This window comes from Rhipicephalus microplus, chromosome 3 (genome assembly GCF_043290135.1).
Source record: "Rhipicephalus microplus isolate Deutch F79 chromosome 3, USDA_Rmic, whole genome shotgun sequence".
NCBI classification, from domain to species: Eukaryota; Metazoa; Arthropoda; class Arachnida; order Ixodida; family Ixodidae; genus Rhipicephalus; species Rhipicephalus microplus.
This window is the reverse complement of record NC_134702.1, coordinates 259,355,265-259,371,441: the sequence shown is the minus strand read 5'-3', so window position 1 is coordinate 259,371,441 and position 16,177 is coordinate 259,355,265. Positions and strand designations below refer to the sequence as shown.

At 48.7% G+C, this 16,177-nt stretch overlaps 1 protein-coding gene across 1 annotated transcript; it reads left to right on the top strand.

Annotated features, from left to right (window-relative positions):
• The first annotated feature begins 1,935 nt into the window (after nt 1-1,935).
• Nucleotides 1,936-5,933, top strand: LOC142804232 (uncharacterized). Its single transcript, XM_075890952.1, has 3 exons — nt 1,936-3,451; nt 4,514-4,789; nt 5,302-5,933. The coding sequence occupies exons 2-3, from the start codon at nt 4,585-4,587 to the stop codon at nt 5,889-5,891; spliced, it is 795 nt and encodes a 264-aa protein (XP_075747067.1). The 5' UTR covers nt 1,936-3,451; nt 4,514-4,584; the 3' UTR covers nt 5,892-5,933.
• Nucleotides 5,934-16,177: the final 10,244 nt, after the last annotated feature.

Below are 16,177 nucleotides of genomic sequence, written 5' to 3'. Positions count from 1 at the left end.
TCGTTCCGACCCGGTCAGCAGCTGTGGCGTAGTAGATTAGAGCGGCACAATAGGAACTAGTGAGGTCGGTGGTTTGAGCTTTATTGCGGTCTTTGTTATTTTTTTCTTTTTTTTTGTTCGCGCATGAATTGTTTTAACATTTGCGCCTCCTCATCGGCCTCCCGTCAGCCTGACTGCTGCTGGTGGTGGTCCTATCCACAGGCCTTTCAATATTGGATGTTTTATCACTCTCGCGGAATTGGCTATATTTACTTTGATAAAGTGTTTTGGGAATTATCGCTCTTAATCAGCGAGACGCAAAAGAAAACGAAAAACTCAAGTGCAGCTGGCTGCATTGGTTTCTCCGGCACACGTGTCAGGAATGTTGATTTCCACGGCTTATCAAAGTTTGGATGACAGAAAGGCGCACTGCAACGTAGTCTCAAGAAACTTTATGTCGCTCAGTGTACAATCACCTGACGAGGTAACCGGCAGGCCACTTCAAAATACTGACGTGCCACCGCAACGGTCTGGGCGATCAGCACTTAATAAACGATGTCCAAGAAGTGCTTACGGCGTTAGCTCATCTAACTACATAACAGCTTGTCTGCCTTGCTGAAAAACACGCGCGGCCTGTGACAGCACGGCAGCATTTACGTAGCAACGAATGAGAACGGCCGTACTTGTTCGCACTTAACAAACCAGCCGGCAATGCAGTGGCTTTGGCCTTCCGAGATCACAGGCTTCGTAAGAACGCTACAATAAAGTTGTTTCCATTCATCGTAAGAACACTTCGCAGACGCACTGGGGTTTCATGCATGTGCGTCCGGTCATTCACACGTGAACTGTGCAAAAGCATCTATTAAGTGGCATCACTTCCGAACGGCACAGGAGCCACTTCTGTGTGGGTCTGGCTGCTGCGCCGCGCGGTGCAGGAGACGCTGCCTTTTTTAGTATCACCATTTATTTTTTATGCGTGTGTGTTTTCTCCATCTTTTTTTAACTATCCTCCTTTCTCTCTCTTTCGTTCTTCCTTTATTGCCCCTGTACCTCCCCTTCCCAAAGGAGCAGGCAGGCGCTGTGCCCCTATAGCTGGCAGTTGTTAGCCTGTTCCCTCCTTATTTCTTCTGTCGTCGTGTTTTCTATGTACTCAAACCGAATAAATAAATTATACCTCGGAGCCAGTAAAAGACAATGTACCTGTTGCCTTAAACTTTGATTGATATGTGGGGTTGAACGTCCCAAACCCACCATATGATTATGAGAGATGCCGTGGGGGAAGGCTCTGGAAATTTTGACCATCTGAGGTTCTTTAACGTGCACCCAAATCTGAGCACACGGGCCTACAGCATTTCTGCCTCCATCGGAAATGCAGCCGCCACAGCCGGCGTTCGATACCGCAACCTGCGGGTCAGCAGCCGAGTATCTTAGCCACTAGACAACCACGGCAAAGCGTGGTTTAAGCTCGATTGCATTAATTGGCAGAGAGTATACTAGTGCGACAATATGATTACATTAACTAATAACAAAAATATTAGTACTTTATTTCGTACATAGTTGTGCCAGGTGGGCGTATTCACTTTGAGAAATTTAGCCGCACCATCAGTTGCCAAGAGGCAACCATATATATATAAGAGAAATGTATATTTAAGGGCTCGTTTTTTCGTGTTAATATTAATGAGACCTAACAGACAATAATATCGAGTTAAGTATAGATGAAGTTATTAGACCAAATTGTGAAGAAAATTAAGTGGGTAAAAAGATAACTTGCCGTGGGCACCAACCAAACCTGCGACCTTCGAATAATGCGTTTCATGCTGTATCACTGAGCTACCACAGTTGCTATCCCCCCTGCTGCATATTCTGCGCCGACGTCACCATTGCGCGGAGTGCACGATTACGTGCGCATCTGTCGTTCTGTCGCGGCGGCAGCTATCGGCGCGCCTCTCCCTCGTTTCCCTTCCTTTTTTTACGTTCATACTAAATATAAGTGAGCCTGGCTTGACAATAAAGCGACGTTCTGTTCTCTTGCTGACCGGCGTAAGCTCTGTTCTTCGGCGCGCCTTTGCGCGGCCTGCGGGATGCAACAGTGGCGACGAAGATTGGCGACGTGTTAGTCGCGAAGAAGGAACCCGAAGACCGCAGCACGCCGTGGGACAACATGGCCCATCTCAAGCTACCAGACTTCGACGAAAGCAAAGTGGAAACCGTACCTTATCAAGGTGGAAGCTTTCTTAGAAGTGAACGCCGTTGAGAATTCAGCAACAAAGAGAGCATTACTTGTGGCGGCATTGAGCACGCACACAGTAGAGACTTTGGCAGGGAAAATAGCACCACGCGCGCCAAATTCCTTGACTAACGAAGAAGCAGTGGCCACGCTCGGCGAGTATTATGACCCAAAAAGGAACGGAAATTTCAAAATCTACAATTTTTTCAACCGGCGCCAAACTGAAAAGGAGCCCATGCATACCTTTTTGGTGGAAATTCGGCGGATAGCTGATAACTGCAACTTCGGAGGTGCGCTAGACCGGATGCTACGAGACCGCATTGTTTGCGGCGTACGTTCTAGTGCGTTGCAGAAACAGCTATTGTCAAAAATGGACTTGACGCTTGAAGAAGCAAAAGCTATAGCAATAGCAGTCGAAGCTGCAGAAACAGATGTAAAAAAGATGAATGCGGAGGTCACACCACTACTACAAGTAGACGCGTCTGGAAAAATATACCGACAACGGGAACAGAAGACTTCTCAAGTTGAAAGCTGTGGCAGATGCTGTAGTGGAAAGCACGAGGACGACGACTGTCCCTGGGCCAGGTCACGGTGTTATCAGTGTAAACGTAAAGGGCACCTTGCACGAAAGCGCCGAAGCCGTGCGCTGCATGCAAACGACTCTAGAACGTGGCGAATTAACACCTTGATGGTCTCGGAAGGCTCCTCCAACGAGGAAATGGAAACAGCCCATATTTGGACACTAGCGTGTAAAAGGAAGAACGTTCTGGAACCCCCATTTCGGCGAGTATTCACGAAGGAGGGGGGGGGGGGCATTGAATCGCCATTGGAGGTAGACACCGGGTCACCGATTTACGTCATTTCTCGCGGACTTTATGAGAAGCACCGCAGGCAGTGGCCAAGTCTGAGAGCCTCCGGTATGAAGCTTTCCTGCTACGTAGGCCGCCTACCTTTCCTCGGAGATCTTCAGTTACGCGTCCGCTACGAAGGGGTGACTGTTTGCTGACTGTGTTGGACTATGCGGGCCAAGCCTGTGCGGCCGTGATTTGCTTCGTTTACTCGACAATGCAGGAGCTCCATTATGGCAGGTAGCAGCACGGGACATCCCTCCGAAAGACGAAGACAGCAGCTACCGCATCAACAGCATCTTCGAGGACTACCACGACGTCTTTTCTGCCGACCTGGGCCTCATCGAGGGAACCCATGCCACTCTGCACCTAAAAGAAGGCGCCATTCCAAAATTCTGTAAGGCGCAGCCCCTTCCCTACGCTTTGCGTGATAAAGTAACGCAAGAACTGGACCGGCTGGTTTCAATAGGAGTGTTGTCGTCAGTGAAGCATGCCGATTGGGCAACGCCATTTGTGGTGGTCTTAAAGAAAGACGGCACTGCCAGAATTTGCGGGGATTTTAAAGCCGCCGTGAACCCAGCTTGTGCCGCCGAGCAATACTCGTTGCCCGTGATTAAAGACATGTTTGCTCGCTTAAGCGATGGTGAATGCTTTAGCACTCTTGGCCTGCGCGATGCGTACAACCAAGTGCCGCTCGGTGAAGCTGCAAGAAAAGTTTGCGTCATTAGCACGCACAGAGGGCTGTTTTGCTTTAATAGGCTGCCGTTCGGAATAGCATCCGCACCGGCAATCTTTCAAAGAAAGATTGAAGATGTATTGGCAGGGTTGGGCGTGCAAGCTTATCTAGACGACGTACTTGTGTCGGAGAGAAAGAATGATAATGGCGAGCGACTAAGAAACGTTCTTCAGCGCTTACGTGAACGGGGAATAAAGCTCGGATTTGATAAGTGCGAACTGCACAGACCGTCTGTGAAATATCTTGGGCACCGAATCGACCGAGATGGTCTTCACCCGACAGAAAAGAATGTGGACGCTATTGTTGAGGCACCAAGCCCGCGCAATGTTACCGAGCTGCGCTCGTTTCTTGGAATGCTGACGTTTTACGCGAAGTTCCTGCCTAGCATGTCAACTACGCTTTTCTCTTTATATAAGCTGCTAGAAAAAAATGCGCGCTGGAACTGGAAGGAACAGCACGAAGCTGCTTTTACAGCTGCGAAGCGAAGGCTCAAAGATGAACAAATGCTAGTGCCTTTCGACCAAAACAAAGAGTTGAAGTTGGAATGTGCCGCATCCTCCCCCGGTGTCGGAGCAGCTCTGTTTCACACAGTAGGCAATGTTTATAAACCCATTGGGTTTCGTTCCAGAACATTGACACAAGCAGAGTGGAACTATTCTCAACTATAACTAGAGGCTCTGGCGCTCATTTTTGGCGTAACAAAATTTCGTGACTATCTTCTAGGGCGAGAGTTCACACTGGTGACCAACCACCAACCACTTCTGGGCCTGCTGAGACCTGACTGCCAGACACCAATGATGGCTGCAGCCCGAATCCAACAGTGGGTGCTTTGCCTTAGGGCATACCAATACAAGCTTCAATACACTCCAGGGAGGCAGATGTTCAACTCCGACGCCCTGAGCCGTCTACCCCGGCGAGCTCCAGAACCTGTCCCGGATGATGAACCGGCCGAATACGTTCTGTCCCTGGAAACGCTCGAAGAAGGGGGAGTGACCACACGTGAGCTGAAGGTTTTGACTGCCACTTACTCTGTTCTGTCCGAGGTTAAACATTATACACTGAACGAATGGCCTAAAACAAAAAACTCCTTACACAATTTGGTCCTGCCATACTTCGATCGGAAGTTGGAGTTGTCAGTGGCTCATGAGCTACTCTACTGCTAACTCTACTGCTATATTTAGCAGGTTTGGTGTCCCACGAATGTTAGTTTCTGATAATGTTCCGCAATTTACCAGCCAGGAATTAGAGACATTTGTAAAGAACAACAACATCGTAAATCTAAGGTGCGCCCCCCTACAACTTCCCGTCAAATGGGGCGGCCGAAAGAGTAGTGCGAACCATAAAAGAGGGGCTTCGAAAAATAAAAGGAGGAAAAATGGAGGACAATCTAGTGCCACTTTTGTGCAACTACCGGAGAACTCCACAGAAAAATTTGAAGTCACCAGCAGAGATGCTTCTCGGTTACCAAATCCAGTCTCGGTTGGACTTGTGTTTTCCTTCTACTCTTGCAGAGTCATCGCTGAGTCAAGACGATTGGACCTTACTACCCGAGACCAGTGTCTGCGTGCGGAACTATTATAGCGGTGACAAGTGGATACCGGGACGGGTCAAGACTACGTCTGGATCAAGGATGGCTACCGTGGAAACTTCGGGAGGACTGGCCCAGCGACACGCCGATCAAGTGCGCTTGCAACGCAACAGTTCAGTGGAGCACCAGCAGCAGTCTGACGGGGTGATCGAGCAGCGCCTGGCATCCAGCCCGCCAACGACAGCAAGGAAAGGTGATCCGGCGACCAACACGCCTCGGTGTGCAAACTCTCCGGTACGAGTCCCCGGCGTCGCCTCCCCACCTCAACCTACGACCAGATCAGCCCCCACGAATAACACTGCAAGAAGCCCCCAACAAATCCTGAGGCGTTCTACGAGAACACGTCGACCGAGGAGCATTTCCACTTTTAAGGAGAAAGAAGTGCTGCATATTGTGCGCCGACGTCACCATTGCGCGGAGTGCACGATTACGTGCGCATCTGTCGTTCTGTCGCGGTGGCAGCTATCGCCGCGCCTCTCCCTCGTTTTCCTTCCTTCCTTACGTTCATACTAAATATAAGCGAGCCTGGCTTGACAATAAAGTGACGTCCTGCTGTTCTCTTGCTGACCGGCGTAAGCTCTGTTCTTCAACGCGCCTTTGCGCGACCCGCGGGATGCTACACCCCCAGTCGCTTTATTGGGTATATATGTTAAACTTGGGAGTGTCAGCCAGTGCCACCAGTAGCCATGGCGGCGAGTTTGGCATACTATGAGCCTGTGTGGCGTCACGTAGCAAGTGAACTTATTACGAGCTGGCAGCTGACCAATAGTCCCTCGTGTGTACACACACACACACACACACACACGCATGCACGCACACACACACATTGTGATGTACTAGACAGAGAACAAGAGACAACACCCGATCCTGGACCAGCTGTTCTTATTCTGACTTCGTTGTTCTCTTCCTTGCTCTAGCTACCCGCGCGTCGAAGCGCCAGCGTCTTTTCTTGCTCATGACACTCGGCCATGACCACGTGCGCGCGGAGCTTGCGGCAAATTTTCTGGTGGGCGGGCTTGGCTGCATCGTGGTGGTCAGCCCGGACCACAATGCAACATAGAGCGACGACCGGGGGAAGCATCTCTGGTGGAGGGCACTGGCTGCCTCGAGCCGGTTGGTCTACGCCATGGTGCGCCTCTGCTTGAAGATCTGTCAGTGTGTATTCTGGTGGGCGGAATTGGCTTTGTCGCTGCGGTTGAACTCGTCCATGGTACAACGTTTTCTGACAACTCGTAGAATACCGCTCCGGCGGACGGCACTGACTGTTCCGGCAAGGTCACAGAGTAACCTGGAAATGCTGGTGTTTGTCCCACTACCGTTGGTGGACTGAACTGCAGCGGGACGCTCTGTGAGGCAGCCGTGTGGACGTTTGTGACATTTCTCGAAATGAGTTGCGACGCAGCTCATGGTTGGGCATCAATACCACAGCAGAACTCTCTGAAGTTGTCCAGCTGGTGGCTTCTGGTGAACTGTCGCGTGCAGACTTGGTGTCCTGAGAGGAAACAGCACGAGGGCTGGTCCTCGGCAAGTTCTCAATGGCTGTGGCCTCAGCCTGGCTAGGTGTCTGGATTTTCTCAAAGGAAACATCCCTTGGGAGCCAAGTGTCTGCGCGGCTGAGCGAATTTGCGTCTTCGAAAATGAATGTTTGGGTCGTCTGCAAACATGGCTGGGTCAGGTTACGGCTGATCTTGCTCGCATCCTCGGAAAGGCCTGCTTTGTGAAGTGGTAAGGAGTGCATTTTGTTTCCGACGATCATGATCTGGTGGGGTTCAGTTGTGTCTGGTACGATAGATGTGAGCGACTCCATGTCCTCAAACGACAACGAGCGCGAGGACAGTATCTCCTGAGGAAGGTCAGGTGGTGGTGCAGAGTTCAATACGAATGCAGAGTTCACGACCTGCAGAGGAGGACTGTGGTCACTTTGGTCACGGTCAGCCGCAAGAAAGTCCTCAATATATTTCATTTCTCGAGAGGCGTCTTTTTGCAAGGCGGAAATGCTCTCATGTTCAGTTACTGAATCATTTCAAGCATGCAGACCAGCTTTCGTCTGGTGAGGGATGAGCATGGTGAAATCCACAGGCACGTGCGTTTGATGACGCGGTAGAATGTCCAGTAAGATGGTGGCTGGCGCCTCAGCGTCTACCAAATGGTCTGACGACTCCGGATGGCGTTCGTTGGGGCCTGTCGCAAGGCATTTTGCAAAACTTGCCGTGAGAGACCTACCGGACACAGGTGCACCATTGGGCCGCTGCTCCATGACAGCAGAAATGCCTGTGCAAGGCAGAGTTACACAATTGTGATTGTTCCTTACATCTTGGTCACCGAGAGATGACAGGATGGTAAGGGCTCGAATTGCATCCTCTAGGTCGGGCTTTTCCCGAGTTCCGTCCTGAGCGAAGGCCGAGTTGCATGGGTAGGTAGCACAGGGAATCGGACCGAAAGCAGCTATGAGCTTGAAGCTCCACTCCGCCCATGACTGCTGCTTCCAACCTTGATACCGGTGCCACGCCGCTGAACCTTCCCGAAGACGGTCTATAGCCACATACCATTTCTGATTCTCTGTCCAGGCCGCGCGCATTGCTAGCGCGTTGACGGTTGCCACCCAGCTGTCGGCGTCGTTCCGGACCCCGTGAAATTCCAGTAGTTCGCAGACGGCTGGTAATTGTGGGATGGCAGGTGGCAACGCAGAGATCACCGACGCGAAGCCGTCGAGCTGGTGTGAGAGCTCGATGAAAGAAGACCGAAGCTGCCTGCGTTGCTCCGGTGTGCTTGCCTCAAGGTCGTATGAGGCAGCTAAATCCAACACTGCGTTAATGTAACACAATGCTGGCAACATTGTAGGAGCTAGCTCGGCGATCAACGCTGTCAGTTCGTTAGTCTCGACGCGAAGTAGCGCGATGGTACGCCACAGGTCCGCGGTGCTGTCGGGCGTTAAGCCCGAAGAGTCAGTGATCGTGGTCTCTGAGTAAGTAGCAATTGGAGCACTCACCCCAGTGAGGTCGACGAGCAGGGAAGCCTGGACGGCGTTTCGTGGTGGCTCCTTTGTTGAAAGAGTACCGCAACAGGAATTAAGGCCATGGAAAACGTGAACGGCATTCCCAAGAGACAGGAGCCGGTGCGGATTCCTGCCGCGAAACGGTGGCAGGGTTTCAATCAGGTCATGGCCTAGAACCACAAGTGAGGCCTGGACGCCATCCACAGGTGGTCTGAAGGGTGGCTGAAGCGGCGGAGGAAGTTTACGAAGCGCTAGAATTATAGCAAATAATTCAGCGATGAATATAGGTGTGCAATCTGGTGATCAAACTGAGAAAGACCATTCGAGAGAAGTACAGAAGATGCCTACTGCAGCCTTTTCGTTCAATACGGATGCATCCGTCGCAATAATGTTGTTTATGGACAGATGAGTCAAGTAATCTTTTAACCGAATATTTAAATATTGAAGGGGCAGTTGTTTCGCATTAGAGGGGAAAATATCATCAAATTTAATTTAAAGTTTTGAATTAGGCGTCTTCGTTATGCCAATATGATAAATATTTACATTGAGCGGCTCTAGCAGCGCTTGGACGAACCAAATCTGAGGAAAGTGTAGTCTAGACCATTGTGTTCCAAAGAATGCGGTTGGTTCTTGAATAAAAACGTAAGAAGCTTGTCGCAGAGGCGAATTGTATTTTTTTATAAAGTTTGAACTGCAAGTATTCTAAACCGAGTTAACAAAGGTGGAAGGCGCGCTTCAACATACAAAACATTATTTGCCACAAATTTGGGGAGTTCAAGACACAAGCGCAAAGCTTCTCTTTCTAGTAATCTTAATTGTCTCATCTTGTAAGCCGCGCTGCCTGAAAATAATACGCACCCGAATTCCATAATAGGCCGCACATACATCTTGTAAATCATTAACAATGAACTCCTACGCAATCCTATTTTTCTGTTTCCCAATTTGCGTAACCAGCCCAAGGCACGTGACGCGTTACAGCCAACCTCGTCTATATGGCTTTCCCAATTTAGCGTCGTATTATATACGATGCCTAGGTATTTCAGGAAATTGACCTGGGGAATGAGCTTGGTACGATACATCAGGGAAATGTTGACACGATCCTTAAAAGAGAATGGCAGAAGCGCACTTTTTTTTGACGTTCAATGACATATGGATATTGTCAAGCCATCCTTCTAGCATGTTCATGTAATTCTGTAATGCCTGATACAATGAGTTCAGATCACTGTTTGTTGCGAAAAAAGCAACATCATCTGCATATACGTAAATTTGGATATCCTGATGAGTTGTAATGAAACTTAGTAATATGTTGAATAAAACCGGGGATAATACTGAGCCCTGAGGTACACCTTGTGTTTGCTCATATATTTTAGAAGAGCATCCACCCAAGAAGCAATAAAATTCTCAGTCTTTCACAAACTCTGTAATCCATGCTGTTATATATTTTGGAAAGCAATAGTCTTGCATCTGCTGGATTAGGATAGGATACTCCACTTTGTCGTACGCTTTAGCTAAGTCTAGAGTGACTAGTGCACAGTATTCGCGGCGATGCCGAGTGAGCTGTATGCGACTTTCCAAATCCACATGTGCTCACCAAATGGAGTATCCCGATCTAAAGCCAATTTGTCTGGGGTTTAGTATTGTACGTTCTTTGATGTAGTTTATTATACGGACATTTAAGACTCTCTCTACAAGCTTGACCAGATTAGATGTCAATGAAATAGGCCTTACGTTATTTAGAGTAAACTCCATTCGCTGTTTCTTAAGTATCGGAATTATTTTGGAAAGCTTCCAATCTGCCGGAATCCAAGAATTTTTCAGTGAATATTTACTATATTACGGATTTCATGGGGGGTATTTCGTATAGCATTTTAATCATTGTAGAGGTCACCCCATCAGGTCCAGGAGCAGCGGGCGGTAAGCTCTTCATCACATCCGCCAGTTCAACTAAGTAAACCTCCTGGAAATCACAATCCACCCTTAATTTCACCATGGACTTTGGCATAATTGTCGTGAACCTGGTTTGCAAGCCTTAAGCAATATTTTCCAAGAAATCAGAGTTCGCGAGGCGACATAATGGTGGAATGACTGCTTTCTGTCTGTGGAATCATTTTTCTCGCACGTAAAAACCTGAAAAGCATTTTTTTTATTTTTAGACAGACAGATAAATAAATTTATTCATATCATAGTCTTCTTTTCCTTTGCGCATTAGATGCTTAAAATCAGTGGCCATGAATTTATAGTCACTCCAATTTTTGGGGCAATTGTTAATATAACAGCTTTTTCCAAGCCGCTTTTCGCTTTCTATACCCCCTGACACATTCTAGATTCCACCACGGGCTAAAAGATCCCACTGTGTTCGAGTTTAGAGTAAACGTTGAATTTTTTAATGATCGTTTCAACACCGCACATAGACTCATAGCCTTAAGGTCTTCCTACATTTCCTCACGAAAAAATAACGTAGATTTTCAGTCTTTTTGTGATTTAGCATAGTTTACGAATGAGCTAACTTTCCCTGCCAAACTAAACCTCGGGAACTTAGTTTCAAAAGTAATGGGAAGGTGGTCGCCGTTTGTAGCACAATCTAATATATTCCACGAGTATATGCTTAAAGTGGAGCTGGAAAATGTTAAATCAATAGTCGATTTAGAGTTACCTCTTACAAATGTAGCAACGTGTGAGTTCAAGCAGGAAAAGTTATTATCAAGCGTCCATTCCCACAAACGTCTTCCGCATACATCAGATTTGAAGCCCCAAGACACATGGTGTGAATTAAAACCACCACACAGTACTATTTCTTTTCTGCATGAAGCTACCATAATATCGAGTCATCTCGTGTTTTGAAGTCCTGCAGGAAAGTATACATTTGCGAAGGAGAAAGGCAAGCAGTCTGGTAGTGTTATGTCTAACACCAGAATTTTGTAATTCGTATCCACACACTGATACGATCTCTTGGCTCTGTAACTAAATTTAGTTGATATTAAGAAAGCCAGACCGCCACCTCTACTTGGCTGATCCAGCCGGATTAGTCGATAATTTTTTATGTAAAATTTTTTTACCGTTAGCAAGTCAGGTTTCCTGAATGGCAATTATCTCGGTAGAAATTTGCGAAGAAATACATTGTAAATCTGTAGTTCCCCACCAAATAGACCGGCAGTTCCACTGCAGAATTTTTAGGGAACCTATTTTAATGCTATACCGGCAGAAGAAACTGCCTGATCCAGAATATCTTTTTTCAAGAAATCATTTTTTGAAAGGTTCTCAATGAAGTCTTTCTTTGACAAGTATTTCTTAGATTTTTGGTTCTGCGAAGACTTTTTAGAAGGGGGAGATCTGTTACGTTTCAAAGTTCTTAGAGATTCTGTGTCCATATCTGTAAAGTCTCCTGAATCATCTGTCACAGGTTCTGACTCAGCCTGAACTCTATTTTTTGAAGGTCCTGCTTTCGGAGAGATAGATCTATGATTAACTGCCTGATTTTCCTCCTCTGTACCCCTTGAAATCAACAAAGCGTGTGAATTCCGATTTTGCACTGAAACTGTACCAATGATTTGTGTCAGCTGTTGTGTTAACATATCAGCCAAGGATTCAAAAAGAGTAGCTGCCAGACGCTCCAATGCCTTTTCAGTAGACTTCAATAGCCTCAGTTATCGACTTTGCGAGTGATGCATCCATTGCCGCTGTGTGTCGGGATGTTATGCCTGCGTAACCTTTCGATCTTTCATGCATTTCTGCTACCGCCTCCCTCCTAGAGCAACGCCTGCGTTCTATGATTTCTAGAACACCCATTTCTCTTTCTTTTGCGCCACATTCAGCGGAGTCTGCAGGGTGCGCTCCATTACACAAGGAGCACTTCTGGTCATCAGATTTGCAATCGCAGCTGTCATGACTCTCTCCGCACAGACGACATCTAGCCCGTGATCTGCATCCTTTCATGCTGTGGCCGAATCACCAACATTTTGAGCACTGCAAAGGTTTCGGGGAAAGTGGTTCTACTTTGTAGATTAGTGGCCATGCCTTAATTTCTGTTGGTCTGACTCTTCCTGCAAAAGTTACTATAACTGATTCAGTAGGCGATTTTGTTTTATCAGTCGTTCGGGTGCATCGATAGACTGAAACTGCCCCAGCTACAGAAAATTAGTCTAGAATTTCTTGAGGTGGCAGACTCGTATCCACCCCTTGGACTTCCCTTCGTACATGCAAGATGAGCTGGAATAAACGGGCTCACCAGCCATGCAGCAAATTCAGAGCAAATCAGAAGCTCTCGCACGCAATCCTGATTTGCAGAGCAGCACAGGATACCCCCTTGGCCGAACTGGCTGACCTCAGTAATCTTCTGGAAAAGCGACGAGGCTTTCTGAAGCTCCACTTGTATCACCTTCGGATTCCTCATTAAAATGGAACCCCCATTTGTAGGAACCAGAGTCACAGGGACGTAGCTATCTCCACTGCGTAGCAAGGTATCGAGCGGCCAATCCTTGACCGGTAGTGAGGCCCGCCAAGGGGAGTGCCCTTGGCCAGGTGATGAGAAAGACATCAGAATATTCTGACTTACCAGACCTCCAAAGGGCTGCAACAACGTTTCAGTTGAGGGAAACTAACAAGAAATACGAGGAATGAAAAGCAAACCAAATCTTAGCTAAAAGGATCCTGCCGCTCGACGTTGAGCCGATGTCTGAGCCACGTAGCGATCCTGCAGGAACGGTCGAACGGTCGTGAGCTCGTGAGTGCCGAATCCACTGCCACTGATTGAGGCCCCGTTCGGTTCTCGTCCTGGGCCCGATCCTGGGCCAGCTCTTCTTATTCTGACTTCGTTCTTCTCTTCCTTGCTCTAGCTACCCGCACGCCGAAGCGCCAGCGTCTTTTCTTGGTCATGACACTATATATATATATATATATATATATATATATATATATATATATATATATATATATATATATTGTAGGCATCTATTATGCGCTTCATCCTCATCTGAACAGCAGTCAATCATCATCATATGTTCTGGCTGACAATCATCATCTGTTTGGCACGAGCGCTTCTTTGTCGGGTCCGTTGCGCTTGTTCGTTCCCGAGTTCACGGCCAATAAACCTCGCTACAACCGAGTCGTCATACGTGGTGGAGGTGGATTGACGTTCCCAGTACCTCTACTTACAACGCCTACTCGCTGGAGCTCCGTTCAGGCCGCCGCTTGGACCCTCAGTCCGCCAACATGTCTCAGAGTGAGTGGGTGGATGTCCTTTCGGCTCCCGTCTCTGCGCCGCAAGCCGTCACTGCGCCGCAAGCCCCTCCTCTTTACATCGTAAACCACCAGCGTGATCCTCCGATCTTCGCTGGTCTCCGCGGCGAAGATGTGGAGGACTGGCTCGATAACTACGAGCGGGTAAGCGCAACTAATCACTGGGACGACTCTAACAAGCTCCGCCGAGTATCGCTTTATCTCACGGGCGTTGCCAAGACATGGTTCTTGAACCATGAGATCGACCTCACCAACTGGCCTGCCTTCAAGCAGCAGCTTCGCCAAGTATTCGGCACGCCAGCCGTTCGATCCGCTCTACCGAGGAGGGCCCTAGATACTCGCCAACAACATCCCGGCGAGTCATACACATCTTATATCGAGGATGTCCTTGCGCTTTGCCGGCGCGTCAATTCTTCGATGTCCGAGTCGGACAAACTGCGCCACATCCTGAAGGGCATTGGAAGCATTGCCTACAATGCCCTTGTTGCCCAGAATCCTTCTACTGTCACGGACGTCGTCTCTACGTGTCAGCGTCTCGACGAACTTGATTCTGTTCGCCTTCAGTCGGGCAATAGTGAACACCGTACCGCAGACCGGGACCTGCGTGACATGATACGGGAGATCATACGAGAAGAACTTCAATCAATGGGCATCTCACAACCTTCTCCATCTGTCACACAGCCTTCAAGCATGGCCCTCCGTGACATCGTAAGGGAGGAACTAACATCATTCACCGGTCCAGCCTACGTCCAGCCACCTCCGTCTAGCCCTCCAACGTACGCGCAAGTTGCGGCCGCGTCTCCTCGCAACGTAAACTCTACTTCACCGCTGCCATCATTCACGCCGGTTGCTGCTGCACCACCGGTCCACTTCCGGCCAATCCCACCCGACCCTCCGTCAGTCCACTTGAGTGCGCTATCTCCCGGTGTGCTGAACGACCTCTACTACCCGCCTTGGCGCCCGTCTCGCCCAACATGCGAAGTTTTCTTGGCCTCGCATCATATTTTCGTCGCTTCATACAAAATTTCGCTTCAATAGCTGCGCCACTTCACAAACTACTTGCATCTAATGCACCCTTTGTGTGGTCCGAGGAATGCCAGTCGGCGTTTCACCTATTGAAGAAAGCTTTGACGTCAGAACCTGTACTCTGCCATTTTGATGACACCGCCCCAACACTCCTGCATACCGACGCCAGCGGCTGCGGTATAGGTGCTGTTCTCCTCCAACGCGATAACTCTGGACGGGAAAGGGTCATCGCGTATGCTAGCCGAGTGCTAACTGCTACCGAATAAAACTATACCATCACTGAGCAGGAGTGCCTCGCTGTGGTTTGGTCCATACAAAAGTTCCGTCCTTATCTGTACGGCCGTCAATTCACCATCGTAACGGACCACCACGCCTTATGCTGGCTTTCGACAATGAAGAACTTGTCCGGACGCTTGGGTCGTTGGATTTTACGCCTACAGGAGTATCAGTTTGAGATTATTTATAAATCGGGCAAAAAACATCAAGACGCCGACGCTCTTTCTCGTGGCCCACTACCTACAGCGTCGTTCGACACTCCAGCTGCCACCTCCAACGACACCAGTGTGGACGTGACTCCCACTTCTGTTGCCTTGCTCGCCTCGCTGTACCAACCGCCAATCGACGATGAACAACCCTTCAGTTCTCACCAGCAGGCTGACCCGTATTGTCGGCGCATTATAGACCACCTTTCAGGAGCTACGCGTCCACCCAACGCACGCTTTCGTCGACAACTCGAGCACTTCAAGTTTCAGGACGGTGTGCTGTATCGTCACATATATCATCCTGACGGCACACGCTGGGTACCTGTTCTGCCACGCGCTCTTCAACATCATGTACTTAACGCCTTTCATGACGATTTGACTGCTGGCCACCTAGGCTTTCACAAAACCTACGACCGCATTCGAAGCCGCTTTTATTGGCCTGGGATTTCTACCAGCGTAGCAAAGTACGTGGGTTCCTGCTCTCCATGCCAACTTCGCAAACTTCCGACATCTCCCCCAGCTGGTCAGTTACAGCCAATGACGTGCCCTACAACACCTTTCGAGGTCGTCGGTGTCGATCTTTATGGACCCCTTCCTGTTACTGGTGCTGCAAATAGATGGATAGTCACCGCCGTAGATCATATGACACGCTACGCCGAGACAACTTCAGTAGCTACTGGTTCAGCATCGGAAGTTGCTGACTTCGTCCTTCCGGCCATAATACTACGTCATGGTGCACCTCGTGTACTTCTGAGTGACCGTGGAAAGGTGTTCTTATCACAGCTTTTAGGTGAAGTTCTTCGCGTTTCTGGTACCACACACAAGATGGCGTCTAGCTACCATCCTCAAACAAATGGTCTGACCGAGAGATTTCATCGAACCCTTGCCGACATGATAGCCGTATACATTCAACCGGATCACAGAAACTGGCATAAACTTCTACCGTTCCTCACTTTCGCCTACAACACCGCTGTTCAGCGCACAACAGGCTACTCACCGTTTTATCTCGTTTACGGACGTTCACCTACTTTCTTTATCGATGTTTCCTTCTTCACCAGCAA